Source organism: Bactrocera neohumeralis, chromosome 3, assembly GCF_024586455.1.
Source record: "Bactrocera neohumeralis isolate Rockhampton chromosome 3, APGP_CSIRO_Bneo_wtdbg2-racon-allhic-juicebox.fasta_v2, whole genome shotgun sequence".
NCBI classification, from domain to species: domain Eukaryota; kingdom Metazoa; phylum Arthropoda; class Insecta; order Diptera; family Tephritidae; genus Bactrocera; species Bactrocera neohumeralis.
Window position 1 is genome coordinate 53,678,120 of NC_065920.1, and position 20,420 is coordinate 53,698,539.

Sequence of the window (20,420 nt, forward strand, 5' to 3'; positions counted from 1 at the left end):
ATGTTTGTATGTGTTTTCCCCCTTGTAATGTTTGGTTGGCCGCATACATGCAGTTGTTGAATTTCAATTAGTACAAGTTACTCATACGCCATGTAGCACCATGTGCTGTACACATCTCCAGCTGCGTGTTGACATTTGTTGCGAATTCCACACATATACATACATACATGCATGCAAATATATATAACCATTTCTGCAGTTTGCTTATTGCTAAGAAGACTTTTCGGTCGGTTTAACCTCGCTGCTCTTGCAATACTTGGCATTGCAGTTTGGGTCGCAGGCGCCGTCGTCGCACGTGCGTACCAGGCATTAAAGTCTGCGCGCTGCAGTTGAGAATGCGTGTTTACTTTGCTTTTAGCGTTCTGTTTTTTCGTGAAATATTTTTTCAGTTAATTAACTTGAAGTTTTGTTTAATAACAAGTTGCATGCGTGAGAAAATGCGCGAAGTAATTATACGCTTGCACGCATGGACAATTCATATAGACCCAGGAGAGTTAGTATGCAGCTAAAGCAGAAACGTGAGCTGTGCAGTAGCGGATTGTCTAAAGGCCGCTGCTTAAAAGTTTGAAACACCTGATTCGCTGAAATCCATATTATTTTCCTTCTAATAAATATTGTGCTAGATCACCTTGTAGAGAAAGGCGAAAAATATAGTATCTTATCGATTGTTGTGAAAATGGTTTACAGATTATTATCTCCAACAGAAACAAATTACAGGCTCAGTCACTCAATTCCCAAGCTGAGTGCAATAAACGTCAATTTCATCTTTTCTACAGATGCGATGAACTGCTTTGCTGTTATAATAAAACATGTAAAAGCAAGTATTGCAGGGATAAGTTCGTTTGTAACCGAACTTTGCATACCCTATCATGAATTAAAACTGGTCAAGTATGTACCTTGAGGTGGAAATCAATGTATGTATATAAATAAAAATATATAGAAAGGAATGTTGTGAAAGAATTCAAGATTAATTTTTTAGGAAATCAAGAAAGGACTAACAGGCCAATTGAAAAGTCTCCTCCGCCATCGTTTTCACTGACTTGTGACTCGGTGCTCTGCCTTGATGAAACAGCCCTTTTTTCTTCAAATGCGGTCGCCTTTCGGCGTTTTCGTCCTTCATACGGTTCCACATACATAACACTAGGTAATAGTCGCTGTTGATGGTCTTTCCTTTTTCAAGGTAGTCCATAAATCTTATTTGATGTGCATCCCAAAATAAAAATGCCATAACTTTGCTTTCCACGCTTTGGAGCGGATTCCTCGTGCGCAGTCCACTCGGATGAATATAAAGTGACATGATGGAGTCATGTTTCATCCATGACCATTATCGATGCAAAAACTCGAGTTTATTACGCTTGAACATCACCAAACACTGCTCCGAATCATCAACTCATCTACACGTTCAGTTGATATCTTTAGGGTACCTGCTATCGCGAACGACTTCACTTTATGGACGCCCGAAATTATTTTGCAGACTTTTTTGATGATTTTGTTAGTAACAGCCTCTTTAAGACGTCCACTGTCTTCATCGTTCTCGGTGCTCATTTCTCCTCGCCAAACTTTATAAAATCACTTTTCCATGGATGATTTCCCTGGTGGAGAGTCCAAAGTTGATCTATTCGAAACTTGGCTTCAATAGTATTTTTATCCCAAAATTATATAATTTACAAGCTAATAATTCGACAACTGTCGAATTCATATACGCGCCTTTTGAAGGTTAGAGCTAGATAAAATTCATATGGATTTAATTCCAGTATTGCCATCTATCATCTATTTATGTATCACGCCGTGGACGAAATTTTATGAAGAAGACACCCTGACTGACGTATGTGGCATAAAGTCTGCTAAAATAACTAAAATTATTGTATAATGCATGCTAGATGAAGTAATTCGTAGACAATTTTTATCAATTTTCTGCATTAAACTATAACATACTTCCTTAGGATTGACTATTATGGTCTGATTTGTTACAATTTTTAAACTTGATTGAGCATACCATAACGGCACTATTCATGCAAAGTTCTGACACGATATATAAAGAACGTTCCAAAGTAAAGAGGAGTTAAAAAAGTCAGAACAAATGGTTCTTTCGGCAAAATCAATTTATTTTATTCAAAATAGTCTCCTTTTGCTTCAATACAGCTTTTTGCATGGTCCAAAAGCATGTCGAACGAGTGTTTTAGCTCGTTGGCCGGTATGGCCGCCAGTATGCCGGTGCAAGCCTTTTGAATGGTCTCTACGTCTGCATAACGCTTTCCTTTCATGGGCAAATGCATTTTTCCGAAAAGGAAGAAGTCGCACGGTGCCATATCAGTTGAATACGGGGAGTGGTCAATGGTGAAAATGTGAGTTTTGGTCAAATAATAATCACAAGCGAATGTTGGATTCTGAGCAGTTTTTGGTCGTCAGTCAATTTGTGCGGAACAAACCGTGCACATGTCTCTCGTAAGCAAAATGTTCGTCCAAAATGCGTTAAATTGATGTTTTGGAGATGTTCAATTCTATTTCCATATATTTCAATAATGATTTCGGCTGATCTTTGATGAATTTACGCACAGTTTCGATGGAATTTCCGGGTGATCAATTTGTATGGCAGCTATATGCTATAGTGCTCCGATCTGAAGAATTTCTTCGGAGATTACATTGTTGCCTTAGAAAATAATCTATACCAAATTTCGTGATTCTATCTTGTCAAATGAAAAAGTTTTCCATACCAACACTAGATTCCGATCGTTCAGTTTGTATAGCAGCTATATGCTATGGTTAGCCGATCTGAACAAATTCTACGTATATTACATTATAATAAAAATAACCTGTGCCAACTTTTGTGAAGATACATTGTCAAATGTGAAAGTTTTCCGTACAAGAACTTGATTCCGATTCAGCTTTTATGGCAGCTATATATGTATATAATGGTCCGATATCGGCAGTTCCGACAAATGAGTAGCTTCTTGAAGAGAAAATGACGTTTGCAAAATTTCAAAACAATATCTTAAAAACTGAGGGACTTCGTATATACACAGACGGATAGATGGACAGACAGACAGACTGTCACGGCTAAATCGACTCAGCTCAACATACTGATCATTTATATATATACTTTATAGGGTCTCCGACGCTTAATTCTGGTTGTTACAACCTTCGTGGCAAACTTAGTAAACCCTGTTCAGGATATAAAAAATAGCTGAATAACGACACATATCACCTTTTAGTCGACTTTAAAGCCGTCTTCGACAGGACGACTGCCTCTATGCCACTATATCCGGGAAGAACCTCTGCGAGCCGTTCGATACCAAGCGAGGTTTCAGACAAGAAGACTCACCATCGTGAACTTCTTCAACCTATTGCTGGAGAAAATAATACGAGCTGCAGAGCTAAATAGAAGGTACAACCTTCTATAAGAGTCTACAGCTGGTACAAACGCCGATGATTTTGATATAATTAGCCTCAACAACCTCGCTGTTAGTTCCGCTTTCGCCAAACTGATTAAGAAAGCAAAGACCAAGACGAAATATCTCCTGTCATCAAACAAACAGTCATCGCATTCGCGACTTGGAATGCACGTCACTGTTGGCAGTCATAACTTAGAAGTGGTAGATAATTTCGCCTATCTTGGAATCAGCTTCAACACAACTGAATTGAAAAAGCAATAACTGCGTGAGTAGTGTCTATGCTTGTAAAGAAGAAGAATAGTAACGGCTTTTTCGAATAAATTTTTTTACAAGTTCGGTACTTTAATTGCATTAACAATCTCAAAACTCTTTCCGGACTTTTTTATTTCGTGCCAGAACTTAATATTTTGTGTAATGTATATGAATAATGTCGAAGCAATAATCAACTGATTTCACCAATATACTTGTAATATATCCATTCAAACTGTGACATGACTTATGACACCAACCTCAGAATTATTTAATAAACCAAAATATAAATCAAATAATTTTTCAATAGTAATTGACTTAGTAAATTATAACTCATAAATATAAATGACTCTCAAGTTTTCAAATTTGGAATTAGAACAACGCTACACCAGTTGGCTTATAATCAGGAAATATTTAAGTGGCGTAGAAACTTGCTGGACATTGTCGAGCGAGAGGGCAAGAAGGCAAACGCCACGATTTCAAAATTGGCATGCAGCCGAGCACGAATTTAGGCGCACAAACACAACTAACCAAAGTGTATGGTAGTAATGGTAAACAAAGGAAAGTGTTTGTAGTATAGATGTATATACATATATATATATATATGTATGTATATTTCCGTATATTTAATGAGCTCTGCACCGCAAATCAGTTTGTAATCATTTGCCTCGCGGTCACCGTTTCACATTTATAACACTTTAGCATGCGGTCGGTTGCCTTCTGTTTCACACTTAGCCACAAATATATATACAAGTACGTATATATATATAATAAACAACAACATATATAAATGAAATAAACAAAAAATCATTGTAATATCCATATCAGCAGCGGCGTATCGTGTGGTTCGTGGTCGGCTTTTGACCTTTGTGTGAAAATTGAAAATTGTGGGCATTGTTTACATGTAAATATATTGTTGTACAAACAAATCGTTGTTGTTGCTTTGCTGACTGTTAGTTGCTGAAGTATTTTTTTTCCATTTTATCTATTAATGTTCAAGCTCTGTATAATACCCACTTGTGTATTATTTAGAAAATATATTTCTCACTCCTTTAAATTGCCTGCTTTTAGGCGCTGAATCGCTGTGGCGCCCCTGTGGAGCTTTGTGCTACATTTTATTGTATTACTCGTATTGTTGCTTAGTGTTACTTTTCCGTTAAGTGTTTTACTCACATTCCACATTTCGTTGCTATATTTTAGAGCTATTAAAGAAATTTGATTTGCATAATTACTACAGTCAGCCACATGAATTTAGCCTTGTTTCGAGTGTTTTAGGTATATTTTTTAGTGAAAAATATTTTGGAAAGGTATAATAACTTAGTTCCATTACTTAATGTATGTTTTGAGTAATGTTCACATAGTTAGTTTTATAGAACTTCTTAGGAGATAAATAATATTCTACATATTCTTTAAAAAGCAAAGCGCATTTATGAAACTCTATTCAAACTAAGCATCGACTGAGACAAATACCTACCTACTGAAGACTTCACACTATATATATACAAGATATTCTGAAAGTCCCTTTTTTCAGGAAGACAGTTGTATTTGTTCATTGCTTAGGAATTATTAGACCTTTTGCCCTGCACATCTGATTTAAAGCATGTCAATAGTGCATTGACTCTCACAAATATTATCTTAGAGAAGTTTGGCAACATTGCACAGGATCTCCAGTCACGGTAAGCAAATTAGCTTACAAATACAATTTTAGAGAAATTTGGCAACATTGTGTAGGATCTTCAGTCACTACGGCGTATTAATTAGTAGCAGTTTATAAAGAGTTTCTACAGTGTGGTTAGAGCTATTTAATTAAAAGAATGTCAAGAGCGCATTGAACCTCACAAATACTTGTATTAAAGAAGTTTTTTAGACAGGCAACATTGTGCAGGACTTAGCAGCAGTGTGTAAAGAGTTTCTACAGTAGGTTAGATGCATTCAGTTTATTGCATTGCAACTGATCCTCTCAAATATTGTCTTAGAGAAATTTGGCAACGTTGTATAGGATCCTCAGTTGCTACGGCATATTAATTAGCAGCAGTATATAAATAGTTCCTATAGTATGAGTAGAGCCATTTAGTTTAAAGCAAGTCAACAGTGAATTGACCACAACAAATATTATCTTACAGAAGTTTGGCAACATTGTAGTAGTTTCTGTAGTGTGGCTAATGTTGTTGTAGGGCTTTATTCACTTCAGCATTTCCAAAAAACCGAATTTTTCGCTTGTATATCGAATGTTCTTATATTTGATAATATTGAAATTTTCACATGACCTTCTTAAATATATATGTTAAGTAAAAACCGAAGGAAAAAACATTTTTAATAAAAATTGAACCTCTTCAAGCCACCCCTAAGGCTTAAGGAAAAAAAAAATTATCAAAAATCAAAAGTTCGACTAGTCCTCGCTTGTTAACTGGTTTTATAATTTATTAATAATTATAATTTTTATAATTTATTTTTTAACTTGATTAAATTGTGTAAATTTACGCTATTTTATTGATTTACTAAATAAAATATCTCTTCACAAAAAATTCACAAAAAAATTGAGTTTTTTCTGACTTGCAAGTGAATATAACCTTTTAAGGACTTATTACTCCACACAAGATAATAGAAAGTAAGTAATAGAGGCTTAAACAATACGGAAGACAACAGCTCCTCATCCCATATTTGTTTCTAAAAACACCAGTTTTCTATTTCAAATTGGCTCCAGACAATTCGTTCTTATTTCGAAAATTACAGACAAAGAAAATTTTGTATTTCTTAACAAAAAATCTGGTTTAATATCCATCTAAATCATTCTATTTTTCGTATAAGTTCAACTATTGTCACTTTTTGAGCAGGATTTTTTTCTTTTAGTCAAGAGATATTAACACAATGTTTAGAAATTTCTTTAGTGGGCGTGGCGTTAAATGCATTTTTGTATTTTTAATTTTACTACATAGTTTAGGCGCATATTTTATTGATTTCTCTATTTCCACTAATATACTCTGGTCATAAGTTACTCTTCGGTTTCGTGTGAATTATGTACTTCCTTCCTTATATAATTTTCTCTACATATTTATTTACTCATTATTTTTTCCTTACTCATTCAATTTCACTCAAACTTCGCTGTTTCATTTATTCGGAATCGTTGAACTAAGTGTATGTACGTATGTTTAAACATAAATTCGAGTCTATTCTCGTAGTGTTCTAGCTACTAATGGTGTGGTAAGTGGTCTGCCTAATTAGCATTTCTTGGTTTGGGGGAAATTAATTCGTAGTTACTGCTGGCGACGTGCCATAAACTAAAGTGGTGAGATATACTTGCACAATTATACTGTATAGTATACCAAGAAATAATTAGCAAACATTATGAGGCTTGAAATATTTTAGCAATGGAATGCAAGAAGTAAGAAAATTTGTGTGGTAAGAGACAGTAATTATCGTATTAGTAAGTAAGCAGTAATTAAAAAGTTTCGTAATAAAGTTTGAGTGAAATTTCTGCGGTTTGTGAAATAATTATGACACTTCCATAGGATGTAATGAATATTTTCTACATCGTCTATTGAAACCTTTCACGTAATAATTAATAGCTCATAACGTGCCGTATCAACATTATTTTGTATATGCATTAGGGTGTGCAAAAAAAAAAAAAAATAATATAAAATAATTCCTTAGATACCGTAAAAATGTCGTCCCCAATGACAAAAAAAGAAATTCTAGTAAAAATTGAGTTATATCATTTAATATACAAGTACGTATTAATAGGCGGCGCATTACTAATTTTGATTTCCCATTTAAATAACGCAATAATATTTTCTTGTGCTCACTGGATGTTGAATGCATTTGAACTAATTGTTGGATAGTGCATATAAAAGTTTATTCTTTAAGGGACCTCAATTAATCGCCTGTAATTCGGTGCATTTTAAGACACTAATAAGTTCCTTTTTCTACTAAATTTCACTAATTTTCGTAATAAAAAAAATTCCTTTTCAGATAAGATTGGGAAATGGGCGGGGTGGACGGAGACGCAGAGATAAGCATCTATATGAATGGGTCCAAACTGGCTAATCGAGTGATAGGTGGTGTCTCTTCAGCAAAATGAGGCACCACATTCTTCTTTCGTTTATCAGACCAGTGCAGCCTTCCAAGTGGGGGTTACAGCAATTAAATAAAGCCTTCTTGTTCAGATCTCCTTATCCTTGTGCTCACAACAAGAAATATATTTTTATATACGGAAAGCCAGGCGGCTTTGAGATTACTAAAGTCTGAGGGTTTCGTCAATTAATTCGTTGATCTTTCAATAGATTTAGTAGCCTATATCACTTGCAATAGGTTCCATAGTGAAACTCCTGATAACTGTGAAGTAAATGAATTAGGCAGAGTAGGAACCATCCTTCAATTAGACCCCGAAAAAGTGAGCATTGATATATTAAGGATTATTTGTAGATATTTAATGTACAAAAATGTTATAAATTTAGCAGAGTTTCGGTGTTCAACAAGCAGGTAAACGTGTCATGAATGGAATATGGGTCGTACATACCGACTATTAAAACACAGAGGAAAAAGATCGTTCAGTATTAGTAGTAAGTACAAGCGGATATCTCTCCGGCCGGTTCTCGCTTCCTCGCTACGGAACCGAACACCAATAAATTCATGGATGCGAAACGCAGACGAGGAAGCTGCAAACCTGTCAGAACACTGCACTACGCACTACGATAGGATATCTCTTGATGTTTCTCGTCGAACACCTGCTTAATGAGGCCAGCATGCTCCCAGTTAGCCGAGCATAATGGGAAAAGGAACAAACGTTGTTAGCTACATCAAAAGTTCATTAAAATATGCCGAGCAGCCAATATGGTCGCCTAGATGCAGTGGAGCCATTAACAACTGCAAACCGAGAACACTCTCAATGAATGACGTATCTCTTGATTCAAACCACCACCCATTGCAGACGAAGAGCTCAAGTTGACGCGAGAAACGATAGTGACCCTTGCGTAGCTTTGTTCTGGATACTGAAGCAGGTTAAATTCCTACTTATTCAGAGTAGATGCTGGCATATTAGACATTATATGTCCAGTATGCAATGAGTCTCCGCATGACATTAGCCGCCTCTTTGCATGTCCTACTAACCCTACTGATCTGACGCCTTTCTCCCTTTGGTTCGATCCCGTCAAAAAAGCACGTTTGCTGGGTCAACTGTTGGATGACGTCGATGACAACTTATCTAATCCTTACCATCCTAACGGGGATTAGATACCCGATACAACAACAACAACCTTCAGTACGAGTGCAAATAGGTCACCGTCTAATTAATAGAATGGAATCAGAGAATATAATAAAAAATCTTCAATAACGATGCAAAACTTTGTATAGGAAAATAATTGCAATTATCAGTCTCAGGGTCAGAAAATTTTTGTATTGATTGAGTTTCATAAGACCGAGGTGGACGTAATAAAATAAGGAAATTTTCGTCTAGGTGATTTCAGAATAAGCTTCTTAAGTCCTGTCTGCCTTTTTGAAAATCCTTATATTAGGTATTTGTGGGCTAGAGAATATGTTGCTCCGTTTAAACACTTTTTTGACCCAAGAGTATACTAGTATAATCTGAAAATAGGGTACTAAAAACAGTAAATAAAGTTGTATTTCTAGAGTACCACTCAAATAAATCTATAAACTCAAAACAGCCTTCAACACTGACAGAGTTTTGTATGAAAAAAGAACCTCGAAGGTTTCATCAACATAGCCGCAAAGCGAAGGCATATACTAATAACAATGAAAAAGAAAAGGTAAAAACAAGAATAATACAAGTAAATAACAACTCTCACTAATATATTTCACAAGTTCTATAAACCATAGTCGCACGAGCAGACAAGCCAAACTCTATTAAACAATTGAAACACTCATCAGCATATCATTTATTCAGCAAGGCCGTTTGGCGTACTGCATATTTAAAATATGTATAGACAAATAAATAAATATATACGCACATACAACACGACATGTGTTGACATGTGACTGCTTATACTCGTATGTGTTTAGCTCCTTTCAACGCTTTAAGTTACCTGGGATTGGAGGAAGGTAAAATGACAGGCGAGTGGTTAGTCATTTTTAATAGCCTTGCACATGCAATACGAGCTCATTTCGTGTAATCATATAGGTACATAAGTGCATATGTATATAAATATAAGTGGTAATAGCACATATGCGTATAAGTCAAAAAGCTGTTGCATATTTTAAGGCGCATTCGCCCGTTGTTTCGCATGTTTCGTTGTTATGTAGCTGCCGTTTGCAAGCGTTGAAGGTTAAGGCAATAAACTTCACACAATAACAGATATTTGATGATTTGTGTGCGTTTTCAAGTGCAGTATTTTAGAGGCCAAATGAAGCAGCGTAATGAGAGTGGGAGTGACAAGGTCGCGGCCGCAAAGGAGTAGCGTATTCAAGATGGGTTGAGTATGTGGTTCTATTGTGTTTTGTTTACTTTCAAATGATGGATTAAGGAATTCAATCAATTTCAATTTGATCGTTTGGCTGAAGGAAAGGCTTTTAACCGCGGTCTAGCGAAATCTGGACACTTAAAAGAAAATATCGACATATTTCTGCCGTGATTTCTATCACTTAAACGAAATATTTGACGTCGCTAAAAAGTTTAACCTCTCGAGATATATGTAGGTATATTTCACCGAATACTTGTTAAACTCCTAATTTCTAGAGCAAGAAAAATACGCTGAGTGCAAGTCTTTTAAATGGTCCCTTACATTCTACTCTGTGTCAGAAATTGTGTTGCTTTCTGTGCACTTTCTGATGAAATCTCCGGAGCAATACTGGTGATTACAGTTATCTCTGCTTGAAAAATATTGCAGTGTTTGATGAAGCGGAGCCTGAAACCGAAGTTAACTGGCAAGCTTCCGACAGATTAATTAACAACCCTGCAAACAATGCGAATATCTTGTGATCAGGCCGGGATAAGGGGTTATATCAACTAGTAATTTTGAAAAAATCGAAATTTTGTTTGCATATTTTGAATGTATATACTTGTATATTCGAGAATATTGTCTGTAAATTTCAAAGTAATCTGGTAAATAGTTTCGGAGTAATGAGCGTATTTGTAAAGACGTCTCCGAGCGTTTAAAAGTAGGCGGAACCGTAACCCGGAGTAGCAGCTCCGCTTTAAATGCGTTTTTCTCGAAACGGTGTCCTCAAATTCGGTAAGGAATATTTCTTCGAAATGGCTTGCCGATTGACTGGAAATTTTCACAGGACCTTCTTAGATATTTTTGCCAGGTAATTATCGAAGGAATAAAGTTTTTGATAAAAATTTTGATTTTTTAAGTCACTTTAAAGTGTAAATTTTCGTGCAAAAAAATATTTTTTTGACTATTTCTTCGATCATGACTTGTATTTATAAAAGTAATCCTTTTAGTTTTTTTTCATATATATAGTTTGGACCAGAGATATCTTCCTCACCGTCAAGCATCTTTTTGTGGAGGACTTTCAGGAGATCTTCTACAGGAACGACGGAATCTAATATTTTTATTAATAAAATATGAATTCTTAGAATGCGTTAAATTCGCTAAATGTTCAAATATTTTATGTAAATATTCAATAAAAAGCCTCTCCAGAAAAAATTAACAAAAAAACACATTTTTCGAATTTGCAAGTGGCTATAACTCCATAAGTCGCAAAATAAGCGGCAACGTATGGCACCTTTGGTCTTTTGATATAAGATAAATAATTATCTTTCATTCGAGCAAGCCATATGAAGAGAAGGCTACAAAAGGAGTCCAATCGTTTTCAAGCTCTTATGTAATAGTCCTATTTTATTCTCTTTTGGGAAGGCGGACTAATCAGTTTTTATATACATAAAGAACTACAGCAGGCAACTTAAAGCTAATGAGTCCAGAAATTTTCCTAAATATATTTCTTTTGGAACCAACTCATCTGAGATTGCACCCTATGGTGTGTAATCCGGATCTACTTTCGGTCTTGTAAGAAGAAATTCATTAGTTGCGCCACTCTCACAGAAGCAGTCGCTCCTATTAGCAAAAAAACAGGAGCTGACGATTTTCATAAGTTTTTCTTGAAGATAATTTTTCAATTTTTCACCAACGATAACAATTGTGATAGCCAGTAACAGGTATTAATTACTTGATGCCAGGTCCGAACTATATAGTGGATGCAAAACAAGTTCCCCCATCTTCTGGCCATTGCCACCATTAATGGGTGACGTTGTCTTGATGGACAAAAATTCCTTTTTTCTTGGCTAAAGTTGGCCGCTTCTGGGCGATCGCCTCTTTTAAACGGTCAAAATGTTGATAGTACAGCTTCGAATAAACAAACTAAAATCTTTCTGACCGTCAAACCAGACTTGATTACCGTTTTTGCCGGTTAACATCCATTCGAACACGCCGTTTTCGCTTTTAATCGCCAAGTGACCAAGTTATCAATAATCAGCCGCTTCAGAAACTGAACGAATTAATTGTGATTAAGGAGCTATACAAAGATGAAATATGGTCTATGAGTTTTTTATTTAAGGCCTAGATTTGGGCTTTAACTAAAGGTTGGACTGAAATATTTTCATTCTGTTATCGATATCTACGATAATTGGCTTTCTAGAGCGCGGTGTATAGTCGACATAAAAGTTTCCGGAATGGTAAACCACGGACCGATAAAAAAACTTGCCCCTGATGGCGTTTGCGGGTGGTGAGATATAAATTCTTTTCTTATATATTGGCGCAGACAGCGCTTACGCGGTTATGGCCGAGTTTACAACAGCGTTTCCGTTGTTATTAATTTTCGCTGTTTGGCGCCAATTTTAGATTCCAAGTACAGCCGGGTCTTTCTCCACCTAGTTTTTCCAACGGAGTGAATGTCTTCCTCTTTCTTTGCTTTTCCTGCGGGTACTGCGTCGAATACCCTCAGAGCTGGAGTGTTCTCATCCACTCGGATAACAATGTAGACAACGACTTCGTTCCAATTTGTTGAACTATGTCAACTATGTACATATATGTCGTGCATCTCAACGCTCCATCGGCTGCGGTATTCGCCATTGGCAATGCGCAAACTTTCTCTCGAAAACTCTTAACGTCGGTCATCGTCGATGCCAAATAGTTGTACGGGAATGATGAGGGATTTGTAGAATTTGACCTTTGTTCGTCGAGAGAGGACTTTACTTCTCAATTACCTACTCAGTCCGAAGTAGCACCTGTTGCCAAGAGTTATTCTGCGTTGGATTTCGAAGCTGACGTTGTTGTTGGTGTTAATACTGGTTTCAATACCTTTTGGTATTGCTCCATGTCAGTTTACAAAGGCGTATTAGTTTTGTGTGGTTACCAAATTCAGACATAACGGCAAAAAGGCAGCTCCTTTTCTTGCTGCCAAAATCAGCTCTGAAAGCGACGAATATGTGGTCGATTCCCTTTTCATGGATCTTTTCCAACATTTGGCGCATGGTGAATATCTCATCAGTTGTTGGTTTTCCAGGCCTGAATTCACATATTAAGCTCGATATCATCTCATATGCGATGTTGAGGTGGCTTATCCCACGGTAGTTGGGGGTCTTCGGTTTTGTGGATTTGTGGCAGACCACATTTAAATTCCAATCGACCGGCATGCTTTTGTCTGATTATATTCTTGAAAGAAGATGATGCATGCTTCTTATCAGTTCATCGCCGCCGTGTTTGAATAGTTCAGCCGGCAATCCGTCGGCCTCCTCCGTCTTTTAGACGAGTAGTTGCTATTCGAACTTCTTCTTAGTTGGGCAATAGAAAGTCCGCTTCAACGTCATCGATAGGGGAATCGGGTACACCATATTCTGGTGTCAAGCTTTCACTGCCATTTATCAGGTTGCAGAAGTGAACGCTTCCAACTTGTCAGAATTAAAGACAGGGAAATACTTTCAGTGCAAAGTTAAATAAGATCTATGACAAGTTTTCACCCGATCTTTGTTGATATATGGTATGTACCATATATAAAGTCAAAACTGGAGGTTTGAAGTAATTTTTATTAAATATTTTATTAAATACACATGCTAAAGAAATTATTAATCCTATTCAACCTGTTTTCATTATTTTTTTGACAGATCACGTGACAAGCTGTCATGTTATTTTTGTTCCGTATTGTTCAGTTTGGCATTTCAACATGGAAAGACTAACGCCTGAACAACGTATGCAAATCGTTCCACTTTATTTAGTGAGCTTCGCTCAACTAATGGTCAAAATAATCGGCCTACTGAGCGTACTATTCGATACCATCACCCATCTTGAGACCAAGCATTCATTACTGGATAATATTTGAACAATAGATCACGTCCAGTACGCAGTGAAAAGAATATAGCAGCCGTAGCTGAAAGTATACGCGAAGATCGGTGCCCTTTACAGCAAGTCGGACTGACGTAAGAAACGACTTGTCATATATTACGTCGAGAACTTAAATTAAAAGAGCAAAAAAATACAGCTTATGAAAGAATTGAAGCCACTCGACTCGACTCCCAAGCAACATTGCTTTGTTCTATGAGCTATTGGAAAGTTCCAAGAAGATCAGACGTTTTTGAGTCAAATTTTGTTGTTTTGATGAAGCCCATTTGGCTCATTGTCAATGTAAGCAAGCATAATTGCTGCATTTGAGAAGAAGCGCATCAATCAATGGATTTTTAAGAGAACATTTCGTTGCGCAGGTAATTTCACATTTTGGGCCGGTTGATTGACCACTAAGATCGTAATATCACACCGTTAGACTTTTTCCTGTGGGGACGTGCAAAGTCGAAAATCTATGCGGACAATCTCACTTCGGTTCAGGCTTTGGAGCAAGTCGAAATGCTCGACCTAGTCACCGAAAATAATTAATTAATAACAATATTTGAAAGAGATAATCTTCAAAAAATAAATGCCTATGAATGTTCTTTCGAATGATAATAAACATTTCCCATTAAATTTGAAGTTTCATTGTTCTTTAAAAAAAAAAGTAGGAATCCTGGAAATGGATCAGCCTTTATTTGTGAACGGTGTTATGGCCGCGGATCCGTAGATGCTCGAAGTATATACATACAGTTTTTGCAAAATTCCGTATATTCTCGCTAGCAAAGACTATACTCGGAGTTCTTTTGCGACATCAAACTCTTCCTTCAAAAAACTGAAAGCCCATCAAATGTGGCGCAATATTTGCTTTCACACCAACAAAACTGGAGTTTTAGTTATGTATGTATAAGTACAATATTACCGCTCTCGCATGCAATTATTCGCAATGTGTGCCATAGGAAATGCATGTCGGTCAGGCTTATAACTGTGCCGTTTCTAGGCTCAAACAAACTCTGCGAACTTTTTCGCAATGCAAATATAGGCGACCTTGAAAGTTTAATTTGCGTTGGCAAAAGTTTAAAATAGTATCATTTGTGTAATTAAAGTATGTGCCTTGCTATTCCACTTTATAAGCATATGTATGCATGTGTGAGTGTGTGCCTGAAACCACTTAATATTTCTTTGCAGTTTTTGCGCGTTTGTTTTACTTCCTACTTTTGCAGCACAGTTTTGCGCAACCTTTGACCTTTACGGAAACTTAAAAATTTGCGTGTCTGCAACGCATAAATATTTATGGCTCTTGCTAACTAGTTTCCTTGCTGTTATTTACTTTTTGTTTTTTTTTTTTGTATTTTTTACATACCGACAGACATGAAAATGTATAATTTCTGTTAATAAACAAATATGTTCCATGGCATACCTGCGGGCGCTGCGAAAATGCACTTTCTGCAGGAAACGCGATAGCAACGATTGTTGTGGCCACATCCTCACATCCGGCAGTATGACTTTGACGCGCACAAGGACGTGGGCGCAACCCATGCAAAACACAATCGTTTATAACGAAATCATTTCACGATAATTTCACGTTGATTACACGACTTTCTTTCCGCTAATTTGTCATTAGAAATACAATAAATGAACTATAACTTTTATTTTTGTGCCAGTGATTTGAAGTAGATCGGCAAATGTCTTGAGCGTTGCCTTTATTTTGGCGCAATTCACCTTGGCACTAGCTGGCAGACTGGCCGCACTAAGCCTGCAAGCCACAAGGTGTTGTGCGGCCAGTGGCGACCACAGACAATCGGCATATGGCTTTGTGCTTGTTTGTTGTCATTGTTGTTGTTGTTGGTTTTGTGTGTCATTGGCAATGCATTGTTAGCCGCAGCTGTCAATACATGACATCAACTTTCCATTTCTCGCACCACTTAGCTGCCCGCTGTTACCTTTATAGCTGTGTAAGCGGTTAGTTAACATAACACGCACACAGTTGCAAACACACACATACTTAGCAGAACACATACATACCATTGCAAGTGCTTTGCAAGAAAATTAACAGCAAGTCGATTGAAGAAGAGCAACAATAGCAAAGCTACCATTGATTTTTACTGTGTTTGGCTTGAAGGTTTTATATGAGCGGCCATTAAAGGAGAGTGCTATTAAAGAAATACGAATTGCAGTGTAGATTATAGACGTACACATACATACATATCAATATGTAATATATTTAGATGCGAAATTGTTAATTTATTGCTGCAGGGATTGCTCAATAAACATTGGTTTGTTTGCTTTTGTCTCAACAACATTTCAACATTGTATTTTTATTGTTTTTTCAAACGAAATTCAGAAGGCAAGGTAGGCTTAAGGCAATGATAGAATGGTAAATATACACATGTAAATATATATATATTTACAGGGTGTTCTTTAAACTTAATTTTTTTGCAGATATATGCTTTCTGTTGTTGTTGTAGCGGTAAAAGGAGGTCTCGAAAATTTTTGAATAATGTTACCGTGGTGCTTGGTCGCATAAAAGTGAGTATCCGTTCGGTTGACGAAGACCTGAATATCATTGGAATGGTCGAAATATAGTCTATATAGTAATGGTGCTGATCATGTAATCATAGACTACGAGATAATGAACCGTGGAGCTCGGAAGATCTTTAGTTAGAATAGTAGTTTTTATTGAAAATTTAAAATTGAAAGTTAAGTTAACTAAGTTTGTTTTAAGTTAAGTGTTTGTTAGTTAGAAGATAAATTGTCGAAAAAGTAGATAAAATAATGAAAACTGGCTAGTCCAACCGTAACTTTTTAGATTTTCCAAGAACTAGGCACTATACAAAAAACGTTTAGAACAATTTAATTAACACTGTGCTTGAAATGAAACTCAATATGCCACATGGGTCAATCCAAAAAAACACTCTTGAACCAAATTTCATTTCAGAATCGTCGCCGAATCATAAGAGAATCGAAGCGGATAGTTACTATTGATGGAACGTGAATCACTTACGATTACGTCAAGCGAAAATGGCATGATCGGATAGCGCCGAGCGGGCGCAAACGGTGGAAAAGTTAAGATTGACGGTCAGAAAGGTTTTGTTATGAGTTTGATGGCATTGGCACGGATTCACGGCCAAGCTCTTACTTCGAACTTATGTTGTCTACAATTGGATCGGCTAAAGGAAGTAAATGCTTACAAGCGGCCACGTTTGACCAATAGGAGAGGAACAGTCCAGGACAACGCCAATTACAACACGTTATTGTCTATGGTGAATGTAGTTGTTGCTGAAAAGTTCATCTCGAGACAAGTTTGTGAAAATTAACTGTCTCAGTTCTTTACCAATATTGGCGAGGGTTTCTGAGAATATAGCACTATGAATTTATCTTCAAAATAACAACACATTATTGAACCAAATGGTTCATATTTGACCTCAATCGGTTCATTGTAACTTCACCAACAAACGTGCCTTGAAATGAAATACTTCTGTCTGCAGTTTCTGTACATCTCGATAATTGGAGTAGAACCTAATTTAGGTATGGAATTTTAACCCCGCTAGATCTAAATTAGTGACCCCTTTTTTTTTGCAACAAAAGCTGTGGTATCGTGTTCTCTGAGCTTAGGTTTCAGTGCATGTTTTGCTTTGGAAAACAGCGCAATTATAACCGAGTTTACAACAGTACAAAAGTTGTTTCTTCTTTTCGCTGTTTGAGGCCAATTCGATATACCAAGTGCAGAAAAGTTCTTTTCCACTTAATCTTTTCAACAGGGTGGATGTTTTCCTCTGCTTCCACCGAATACTTTCAGAGCTGGAGTGTTTCCGTCTATTCGGACAACATGACCTAGCCATCGTAGCCGCTGTGTCTTAATTCGCTGAACTATGTAAATGTCGTCGTATAACTCGTACAGCTCATCGTTCCATCGAATGCGATATTCACCGTTTCTAATGCGCAAGGGTCCATAAATCTTCCCCAGAACCTTTCTGTCAGATGTTTTTATCACTCATGCCTCTGTATCATATAGCTGGACGGGGATGATAAGTGACTTGTAGAATTTGGTCTTTGCTCGTCCTTCTCGTACTTCTGAATTGTTTGCTTAGTCCGAATATCAATATCAATATCGATATCAATATCAATATCAATATCAATATCAATATCGATATCAATATCAATATCAATATCGATATCAATATCAATATCAATATCAATATCAATATCAATATCAATATCAATATCAATATCAATATCAATATCAATATTAATATCAATATCAATATCAATATCAATTTCAATATTAATATCGATATCAATATCAATATCGATATCGATATCAATATCAATATCAATATCAATATCAATATCAATATCAATATCAATATCAATATCAATATCAATATCAATATCAATATCAATATCAATATCAATATCAATATCAATATCAATATCAATATCAATATCAATATCAATATCAATATCAATATCAATATCAATATCAATATCAATATCAATATCAATATCAATATCAATATCAATATCAATATCATCAATATCAATATCAATATCAATATCATCAATATCAATATCAATATCAATATCAATATCAATATCAATATCAATATCAATATCAATATCAATATCAATATCAATATCAATATCAATTATTTTATTTTTGTAAAACTAATTGATATTATTAAGGCTTACTGTTCTTTGCTACTTGATTTCTGCAACATTTTCTTGTAAGACTTTGGTTACTACTATTCTACGATTTTAATTCTAGATTCTTGAGTTCGCGGTGCCAATAAATATTTCAGAGATTGTTCATACTCTTCAAACGCAAACACTGAGTATTATTTCACTTTCTCATCAAAAGAATGAGAGTGGTCAGTGAATATCTTATAGTTTTCCATTTTTCGCCCGCTTAATTTGTATCCATCATCGAGTACGAGTGGTAGTTGCGCACTTCGCACAATCGGCTCCGGCGCCTTCGTGTATTTGCATGATATAAATATTTTAGTAATTGAATGTATCACCAAGTTCTCGACAGTTCATTTTCTCTTCAGAAAGTTCAAATGCACTTAATCAAATATTCATTGCTGTCCCAAAAGTTGAATATTTAAGTTATTTATTTAGGTTGGACCGCCTTGGTCAAGCAAATAATGTCGCACGTGTTCTTTTGCATGATAATGGGTGTGACTTTATGAAAGCGAAGTGAGTAGAGTGGTAGGCATGTAAACAAATGTTTATGATATTCATGAGGGTGGCGGAGGTAGTCAGTGACCTTTATATAAAAACAGTAGACAGAGTTATTTTTTATTAACATCCATGACTATTGAATTATATACGTATGCAACCACTTTATGTGATGATCTTGTTTTCTCGCAATTAACAGAAATATGTGCTAAAGAAGTCTTGTTGCTTTTAATAGGCATATTGGTGTGCATGCTGTAAGGCTGCGTATCTTTTCAGACGCCATCTGCAGAAGCTATATGGGAGAAGACGAGACGAAAACAATTCAATACTTCCTTCTCGACTGTCCTGCGTTTGGGAAGTCAAGGCGCATACCTTCAGCATCCCTTCGAACTGGCGGGAATGGCTACTAAGCGTTTTACTAATTTATAGGTGAACACAAGAGTTCTTCTTTTTTATGACTTCACAAAGGACCAAATTGAATGATGAATTTTGTCCATTTCATCTCTTTCAAAGAAATCCCTCCAAAGAAATTTTCCAGTCATCATAGCATTTGGAAAAATCCACCGTCGCGATGGCCATCAGAACCTTCTTCGATTCAGCTTTTATATCCTCAATTGGATCAAAACGGCCAGAAGTTACACGAAGGTGAATCAGGCGAATGCGGTGGTTGCGGCACGATATTAGTTGAAAATGTGGCGATATGATCACTGATAACCAATGGACAAGATGGTGCATTATCGCACTTCTTTGTTCAATAAATTCAGATATAGTAAAAATCGAAGAATTCACTTTTAGAGCCTCACAAAACGACGCGTATCTTAAATACTAATGAATATTTTGACGTGAAATTTAGCAAAGATGTCACTAACAGTACTACCAACTTACAGAGGAAAAAAATTTACCGATTCGAAAAACACGCGAAGTATAAATTAAAAATAGTAGTAACTTAATCTAACCTATAAGTAAGATTTACAGTATGCGACTTGGATCAATTGCAGGGTCAGAATTTGCAATTTGAATATGCAAGAAGGAGAGACTCCGTCGGCCATATTTGGCTTTCGATTTATCGATAATACCATCTTTTAACTTCTCCGATCAGATAAATAAGCGGATTCTTACTTGAAAACATTTTTCTCTGAGGATTTATATTTGTTCTTCGTATTTACTACCATCTAAAACTAAAATCTAGTTAGCTGATAAGCTCATTTTGTTAAGATGTTGAAGACTAAAGAAAATTTGTGAAAAAGGTAAGACTGTTATATGCTTTATAGAGAGATCTCAGCGAATCGGGTCCTACAATACTACTTTTACCTCTACTCTGAGTCAT

The 20,420-nt window shown here is 36.1% G+C and overlaps 1 protein-coding gene across 2 annotated transcripts in view; it reads right to left on the minus strand.

Annotated features, from left to right (window-relative positions):
* Positions 1-20,420, minus strand: part of LOC126753772 (cyclin-dependent kinase-like 1) — a 52,633-nt gene that overhangs the window by 20,423 nt on the left and 11,790 nt on the right. Inside the window, exon 1 of one of the 2 annotated variants that reach the window (XM_050465474.1) lies at positions 15,333-15,651. The exons of the other annotated variant lie outside the window; for it this stretch is intronic. Coding sequence (XP_050321431.1) covers positions 15,333-15,451 — 119 coding nt within the window. The 5' untranslated portion in view covers positions 15,452-15,651. Of the gene's footprint in view, positions 1-15,332; positions 15,652-20,420 lie in introns of those variants that run through there. 2 annotated transcript variants of the gene reach the window in all.